At 38.8% G+C, this 9,181-nt stretch overlaps 1 protein-coding gene across 1 annotated transcript in view; it reads left to right on the plus strand.

Annotated features, from left to right (window-relative positions):
* MMP2 (matrix metallopeptidase 2) overlaps positions 1 to 8,528 on the plus strand; it is a 32,738-nt gene extending 24,210 nt beyond the window's left edge. Inside the window, exons 10-13 of the mRNA XM_064671183.1 lie at positions 1,354 to 1,490; positions 3,259 to 3,418; positions 6,690 to 6,799; positions 7,515 to 8,528. Coding sequence (XP_064527253.1) covers positions 1,354 to 1,490; positions 3,259 to 3,418; positions 6,690 to 6,799; positions 7,515 to 7,618 — 511 coding nt within the window. The 3' untranslated portion in view covers positions 7,619 to 8,528. The remainder of the gene's footprint in view (positions 1 to 1,353; positions 1,491 to 3,258; positions 3,419 to 6,689; positions 6,800 to 7,514) is intronic.
* The last annotated feature ends 653 nt before the right edge of the window (positions 8,529 to 9,181 follow it).

The raw sequence follows: 9,181 nt of genomic DNA on the forward strand, positions 1-9,181 counted from the left end.
TAGACACTGTCAAGGGAAAGAGAAATTAGCAATATGACTTATTCTTTGCCTCTTTTTTGTAAATGAAAATTATAATGAATCATGCTCAGAGATATTTTTGCATATGTTAAAAATACATCTCTATGCAAAATGGGAGTACATTAACATATTACTATCTTAATTATTAGTACCATACCTTAGGTTAAATTAATACATAATTTTAATTAAGAGAAAAGAAACAATGCACTTGCCAGTTGTACTGTTCCTCATAACAAACACTATAATTCAGTATACAGCAACTGATCACACTTGCAAATGCATTTCAAAATATTTTATTTGTCCTAGCCAGCTATGTTTGCAGTTAAACTTCTGTTAATAAAAATACAGCAATTTATTAAATGAATTTAGGACTGTTCCTCCAAGTTCCAGGCAAAACTAAAATTCAATTTCAGATCTTGGGTTTCTCAAAGGTATAATTATTCTAGGCAGGAATGGGTAATGACAATTTATACTCTGCAAAAGATAAGACGCCAGTAGCACCTTGAGCTTCAGAAACATATTGCTGGTAAAAGCTGTTTGACCTCAGAATTTAACAGCTTGGTGCATTCCACCAGCCTGCTGATTTTTCATTTTATGACCATGTCAAAACTTTTGTTCTGTTGGGGAAAAATTCGTTCATTTTATGAAGGAGGAAATAGCAGTACCATTTTTAATACCAAAAGTCCTCAGCACAAAGCTCTGCCATGTAGAGATAATTAGAGCTTTTTAAAGCTTAAATCAAATGATGATCCTACTTATACATAAAATAGCCAATAAATTACCCTTTGCATTTCTCTAATGAACACTTTTAGTGCCAGCAGTTTCTTTTATAGCCAAACTCACTTCCCAGCAGTATGATATACTGCTATTAGATTTGAACTTTTAGTCACTACAATAGTAATTGCAAGAGCAATTCGTGGAATACAAAACTCTGCTTTTGTCAAACATTCATCCATCTGCTCCAGACACAGCAGCAGGAGAGCTCCAACAGTTTAAATGCCGTGTTAAATGAGTTTATTTGTATACTCAAAGCACAGGATAAATGTTGCTCTGATGCAGAAAGCAACAGGAAGCCCAAGGCAATCAGTGCAGCAATTTCCCCTGCAGTCCAGCATGCAGCTTATGGTGCAGCCCTTCAAGCAACATACTCCTAAATAAATGTGTTGACTTTTCAGTCACTGTAGGAAAAGAGTCACCAATGTGTGTTGCTGTTAACGTGTGTGTGCACATGTGTGTCTACGCAGGCTTATGTGGCCTTTGCCAGAAGTGATGAGAAACAGATGTGCTGGTGAATTAGTTCATTGTAAATCTCATACAACTTTCTGTTCTGCTCAGATTCATGTGGAGGACTGTAAACCCCCGAGGAAAACCCACAGGTCCTCTTCTTGTTGCTACATTCTGGCCTGATTTGCCAGAGAAAATTGATGCTGTCTACGAGGCCCCTCAGGATGAGAAGGCTGTATTTTTTTCAGGTATTGGTTTTAAGTTTCAAAATGTAAGTAGCCATTTGCATAATGTGGCATTCCAGCTCAGCTTCCTCTGGGCCAGGGAACAGTCTGTCTAAGAGCCATTAGAGCCATCAGGTACGCGTGACAGATCTCCATATTCTCATGCTGAGGATTTAGGACAAAAGGTTGAATCTGAAAGACTCTGAACAACATCCAGCCCCCAGTACAACAGAAGGGGAGCTATAAGCACCTAGGAAGAGACATTGGACAGTAAGCAAGACTAAACAAGAGTCATTATTTAAAAGGAAAAGCAACAACAACAGTGGGAGCTCTGTTTCATCAGTCACTGCTCTGTTCTTCTGCCCTTTCCTTCCATTTTAAGCTATTGTCTCTGCATATGTTGCCTGAGAAGACTACATTTTTTCTCCTCGTGCATTTCCTTGTCTCCTCCTCTTTTACCAAAAACTGACTTCCACTCTGGCTTCCAAGCATCTTCCTTGGTGGCTCATCAGGCAGAGGATACAGGTGGCCGTGTGAGCTGCCTCCATGGGAGAGAAGGAGAACAGGAAGCACAGCTCTGTTGCATGTCCCACATGTGGTTCAGCTGGAGTGGCCAAATGAGCAGAGCTCTGAGCCTGTTTTCAACATGAAAAACTGAGCCAGCAAAAAATGGGCTCCAGTATCCACTAAAAACATGACTAAACATCTCCAATCATGTAAAAAACATATGGCTAAAGCTGCTGTACATTTTCAGTACAGGAGGGAAAAAAGTAATGATAATCTATTCCACATGTCTCAGAGACCATTTGCTTTAGTTTACAAGGAGGAGAAAAAAAAAATCTTAAAAATGTTTTATTTCAGGCAAGCCAAAACACTTTAAATATTGCATATATTGTGTTTAACCTTATTCCATCTAAACCTCTCCCTTTCTTTATAAGTCACAGGCAAACATAACTAAACTGCTTTTTTTAAAAATAAAAAAGAACTAACAAAAAACAAAGATTGGTTTGAAAATAATACAACTATCTTAAAATACTTATTAGTGACACCTACCCTTTACTCCTGAATGGCAAAATAACTTCTGAGGATCTCAAATGCTGCTCTTTACACTTTTCTCATATTAATACTTCACTTATTTATTTCCCACTAGCACAGAATCAAAGAAATGTCCTTTCATGAATTAATCTTTCTGTGGCTTTCAGTGAATCCAGTGAGGGTATTTAATAAGTAAATTGTAATTCCATGTAAAGAACACAGAACACTACTACATCTTCCACTAGTACATATTTGGAGAGACATTAAAAATTGTTGCATGACAAAGGACAACAGCAACTCTGAGCAAAAACTTCCTGATAATCACTCAATCGAACTGCTCAGCAAAACAGAGGGTGAACATGAGCTGCTGCATCTGAAACTCAGGTGCCTCTGCCTGGTTTCAGACCATCTTAATCATACAAAAGGTTACCAGTATAAACTATTTATTTTAGCATAACTCCAGTGTACCAAGATAGTGTCTGCTTCAAAGATGAGTCAGCTAAGAAGGGAGGAAGCAAGAGCACACTGAGGTGATGTCTTTTCTGAGGCAAGCAACACTTCAGTAGCAGAACCAGTTGTAATCATAGTACACCTGCATTGTGACCTAATGCTTCACAGATGGTAAAGTACTAGAAAGACTAGTAATACAGTGAGTGCAATAAAAAGTCACATAGCAAAGTAAAAAAAAAAGAAGAAATACACCTCTGTTACTGACTAACAAACAGTGTTTGTTTGCTTTGTTTTCTCCCCTGCTTAGGAAATGAGTACTGGGTTTATTCAGCCAGCAACTTGGACAGGGGCTATCCAAAGAAACTCACCAGCCTGGGACTGCCCCCTGATGTGCAACGAGTCGATGCAGCTTTTAACTGGGGGAGAAACAAGAGGACATACATCTTTGCTGGAGACAGATACTGGAAGTAAGATGCAGTGAGTGGTGGTAGGATGCTGTTGGCAGAGTTTTGTCTCTAGGGCTGAATGCACGCTGAGGGTCAGGAGGCAGGGACCAAACACAGAGGTTCATCCTCTGAGAATACAAAATGAGGGCTGCCAGAACAGAGTTGACAGCAGGAAAGGGTTTCAGTACAGCAGCAGCAAACTGTTTGAGAAGACAGTGTGCAATGGAAGTGGATATCTGGGACTGTCTGTCAGGCTGCTCACCACTACCAACCCATCCCTCTGCCCCCAGGTACCAGCAATTGCTCCATGCTGGTCTCAAGCTCTTAAGAGGGGCAAGCTGTCCTTCCTGTCAGCTCACAAAAGGAATTTCTTAAAAATGCACTGATCTCCAATCACTTGAATCCAAAGACTGACCAGATTGCCTTTGAAATTCTTTCAGTAAGCCAGCAGGCTTGGAGGCACTGTATTGAAAAGAAACAGCAGTGTGACTAGCAAAGCATGCTGGGGTTGACTGTAAATCCTTTCAGCAGCTGATCCACCAGTCACTCACACCTTTGCTCTACTAATATATTTGGCACAGGGGGAATCTGAACAAACCACAAGTGTATCTGTTAGTACTTTGAGAAAAATTTTAACTTAAATTCATCTTGACAGTCTCTAAATCCTTTTCATGTTTCCTGTGAAACTCAGGTGACCTGCTACCACACTCTTATCTTCTTAGATTAAGAAAGAATGTCCTTTAAATGTCTCAAGGCTATTACTGTGGTAGGAAAGTATCCTACAGTTACACCTGGAGAGTCTACTAATTGTATAATTGTATTTAATAGAATCTCATTATCATAATTGGCAGAGAGATCTGGCACAAAAGATCACCTTAAAAAGCAGAGGCACTTTGGTGCTCTGAGGAACTTTGTGAGTTACCTCCATGCTGACTATCAAAATGGCATGAGAACAAAAGAGAGACACTAACCCTGCGGTCACTGTCAGAGGCCTGTTCCAGGAACAGGGCTTTACTTCAGGAATGCAGACATTACACAACAAGCTGAAAGTGGACCCATTCATTAACTGACAATTGAGAAGCAAGTTAAACATCAGAAACAACCACCAGAAACCTAAAAGATTCCCCAAGCTATAAGAGTTCCTTCTGAGAGATGCTCCATCTAAAATATCAGAGGAGGTCTCAGTATAATTGAGTCCATTTTATGTGAACAATAATTTCATGTTATGATCAAACTGAATGACTGTCTTCATTATATCCTAATGGCTGTGGATTCCTGTAAGTAAATAAAATATCCTTTCACAATTGCCACTTGATCATAACTTTCAATTACTTTGAGGACAGTAATCTTCTCCATTAGCTAAAGAAAAAAAAAAAAAGAACTTAAAAGCTAAAGAATGTTATTAATTTTTTATTGTTGTATTGTAGAGATCATTTAAGCATTTACAAGCAGTACTAATACAGCCATTTGCAACACTTCAGGCTCCTGCTAAAACCTACAGACTATGAGTTAGCAAAGCTGCTGGTCTCCTCTGTGCAAGCTATTGTTTTGATTAACTGTACTGCAAGGCCTCCAAGTAATTCATCACTCTAATCACAGGCAGTATTTCTATCTTGGTACCTTATACGTTGCAGTCCCTGCAGAATGTGTAATTTATTGTTAAGGAATCAAAATAAGCTTAAGTGATTTCTATCTGTGTAAAGAAGAAAGCAAGCAGTTGACAAATACTTTGGGGAAAAAAATGCATCTCTGTTTAACAGACACTCTAACCCTTAAGTATGTGGCTGTTACATTTTATACAAGGACTCTGTCACATGGAATCAAAACAGTTACATACTATAGCCCTTCCTGTGCCATTATCACACTTACTTTAAATGGATTTTTTGGAAACCTTCTCTCTCCCTCATTCCAGCCACAAGCTATTTTAGTGTTATTATAACAAGACTGCTAAGCATAGCAAAGTTTTGTGAGGTGGGGGGGGGGTGGGAAGAGGAGCTGGCTCAGATTCCACAGATGAAGTTTTAAAACTACCCAGCAAGGTACTAGATTTTCTTTAAACATCCAAGGAATAAAATAGTGAGGAATGTAAATTAATAACTTAAATTGATCTTGGCCATCTACTGCTCAGTTGTACTGGTGTAACTTTGGATGTAATCCAAGTAGTTCCATACAGCAGCGAGGGAAAGGTAACTTGAGATACCCACAGTCATGGATAAATAGAAATCGGGAACATAAGCGCTTCCCTCCCTGCAGTACTAGTCAAAGATGATCTGTCTGAAGTCCACTTCTCCTGAAGAGGTGTTCCTGGGGTGACTGAGGCCTCACATGCACTGGAAGCTTGGTCCAAACTATATCCCACATCACAGCTCCTCAGGACAACTCCACTCTTGCTTAGCACTGACCCACCTAAGAACCAGAAACATGGGGAAACCAGGCAACAGCCCTGCTCCTTCCACCTTCCCTGTCAACGGTCTTGCATGCCTGGGACACTTACTCCCTACATATGAAAGGGAAAATCCTGGATTACTTTTTAGGGGGAGTGTAAAACTGGCTTTGCCCAAAGCTATCTGTGCATTCTGCAGTGGAAAGCACAGGGACTGCAGGAAACAACATCTGTGGATGTGGGTACAGACAGACTCCCTCACATGGCAAGTTACATCTCACTGCCGTGGACTGACAAGGATTTACATCAGCTGAGGGTTTTTTCCTTTAAAACATACATTGCAAAAGCCATTGTGGATTTGAGGGTGTGTGTCCCCCTCAAGAAAAGCATATATTTTTAACTTTGTGTTTGTGTGTTGATCATCACTGAGAGAGAGACTGTGTGAAAATAACAGGGGATTTCAATGGAATGTTAGGGAAAGTAATTAGTAATTTAATACCAATCTATCAACTGCATGGACTACAAGCGTATTTCAAATAAAATTTTTAAAACAGTCATTTCCCATTAAAATCTGCTATCTTTAGATGTTGATGCTGTCTGAAAAAAGTTACCTTTCCTAGAATTATGTTTGGAATTTTCAAATTACATTTCTGAAAAAAAAATTCCTTAAAAAGTTTCTTTTCAATTCAGCAAGAATTGCATTTTCAAAGGAAAGATGTAAAATTTCACAGGGTTTTAAAAAGGAGCCAGGAATAATAACAAAGAAATAGAAACAACGTTGCCATCTCAGATGTTATATTTCTGTTTGATTGTTTTATAGAGCCATATTTGCTGAGGACTCCCTGAAAAATTATGTTGCATTTTAACATTAAACACAGATTTGTAACGTAGAGACATAATTTCCCTCAGGTACAATGAAGAAAAGAAGAAAATGGAGCTTGCATCCCCTAAGTTCATTGCTGACTCATGGAATGGTGTTCCAGATAACCTCGATGCTGTCCTGGGTCTTGCTGACAGTGGTAAGCTGTGATTTGGATTTAAGTCACTAACGAGCTCTCTTATTTGTCTGCTGTGAAACTTATTGAAGACCTTAATTTCTTGTGGTCCATGAGTAGGAGCCAAATTGAGCCTGATGCACAGGATGTCCTAACACCAGAAAGCACAAGCAAGCCATTCCCTATGGCTTGGAAATTTCCCAATTCCTTGATAGCTCCATACCAGCACACTGTCACAGCACCATCTGAGCACCACCCTGCTCTAGCACAGTCAGAACTCAGTATGATAATCTCCATGGTCACAGCCATGACTGGGTTTTATTTTGTAATGTTTTTAACTTCCTATCAACTGCAGCTGAGAGCCTGGCCCTGGTTTTAAGGGGCCTTATATTTTGCACAGATATGCATAAATGTCTGAAAGCACAACTGGTATCACATGAGTCTCTGTTCAATCACATTTTCAACATTTATTTTGCCAACAAACATTTTCTCCAAGAAAATTCTGGCTCACAAAGTAGTAACTTGACTAAGGCTCCATTTAACAAGACCCCTCTTCTACAGGAGGGGAATTTTAATGTAGATTAAAAATATATCTTTTTTTAATCATACAAATACAATTACATGCAAATATTTTAAGAAATAAGTCTTCCAGTTCATTGAGATTCATGAAATCACACAGATAAAAAAGCTTTGATCAAGAATCCATAATCTGATCATGCCTTTTTATTTATCTTCACAGGATACACCTACTTTTTCAAAGATCAGTACTATCTACAAATGGAAGACAAGAGTTTGAAGATTGTTAAAATTGGCAAGATAAGTTCTGACTGGTTGGGTTGCTGAGCCCTATGAGATATTAATAACCAAATATTTACTTTTTTGTTATATGCCTTATCTGTAATTAGAAATAGATCTGAATGCTAATTACTGGACCAGTCTGGTACTGGCACCAAAACATTAAGTACCAGTACTGTACACATCAGATAATTTAAGAGTGTTTGCCTCCTCAGTATACAAAAGATGTTTACGTATATATTCTGGTACAATTTTTGTCATGCTAGTCATAGTAGTGCTACTAACAGAACAGCCACCGTTCTGTATTCCCTTGGTGCTTAAACAAAGCGTTGAAACCTCTGGAGACTGGATCACACCCCTCTGTTATACACACACCAGATAGGCCCAAATGAGATGTACCAGCAGTGCACTTTGATTTTTATTTTTTTTTAAGTACAACTCTGTTATAAATAGATGGTTTGTCTTGATGTTTTTCACCCTCTTGCGAGTTTGATCATTACTTCCATTTATTTACATAATAATACAGAAAGACTGTCAAAGGCACAGGTTGCCTCAGGATCTGCTTTGTGTTGATGCATGATGGAATCATGGCAAGAAACTGTGTTAAAGTATTGTTTTAAAGTACTTTTTATTTTAATACCTTAGTTAAATTTAGCAATTTGCTTCATGCACTTTGTTACTACTATATAACTTGTTTATATGGATGGAAACGACTCAGATTTTTGAAGACAATGCGTTATACATAGAAGTCAAGTATTATTGTTTAACTTGTTTTATTTTTCTGTTCTTCATAATGTTGGGGTTTTGGTCAATTAGATTTTTTTGCTTATGCATTGGGCAACAGAAAATGTTCTTTTCACAATCTGATGGAATGTTTCTCATTTAAAAAATAAACCAGGAAAGAATGTCCCACACATGAAGTGCCAACAATACAAATAAAATCAAATTACACTGTCAACACTTCTCATGGCCAGGCTTCCTTGTATCATTTGAAATTAGAAATGTAGTAACATGTTAAAGCAAAATACCTGTCAAAGGAAAGAACATTACCTTGGTATAAAACTGCTTCCTGGGTTTATTTAGAAACCCAGGCTGTTTTCTCTGTTAGTCCTAAAAGAGATGATATGGCCCCCTGTCTCCACAGAGCCACTGCCTTCTCTGAACAGTTCAAATGCCTGTCTGTTATCCATGTTATCCTCCTCATCAGCAGGTTGCCTCAGCACAACCCAGGCAGGAAGAGACAACACAGACATGATAGTACGTGTATCCTATAGGGATGTAAGCTTGAGAAAGAGAGATGTAAACCCTTAATCCTGCCCATGAGAGCAGACACCATCTGGCCAAGGATCTTATCCAGCTCCATGCACATGAAACACTTCATGAGCCTCCATGGGCTGCATCAGGCAAGTGGTCAGCCCAGGTCCTTCTCAACAGATCTCTCACACTGAGTCCATGATTCACAGAACTGCCTAGAACCAACATCTGAGCCAATGATCCATTTGTTTCTTCTCGCGTCCTCTACAACTTCATGTTTACACTCAGTGCTTTCTTGTTCTAAGCAGAGGGTTTTTTACTATGATACTCTGAAAAGATCCAATTTCTAATGTGGCT

Source organism: Pseudopipra pipra, chromosome 14 (genome assembly GCF_036250125.1).
Source record: "Pseudopipra pipra isolate bDixPip1 chromosome 14, bDixPip1.hap1, whole genome shotgun sequence".
Classification (NCBI taxonomy): domain Eukaryota; kingdom Metazoa; phylum Chordata; class Aves; order Passeriformes; family Pipridae; genus Pseudopipra; species Pseudopipra pipra.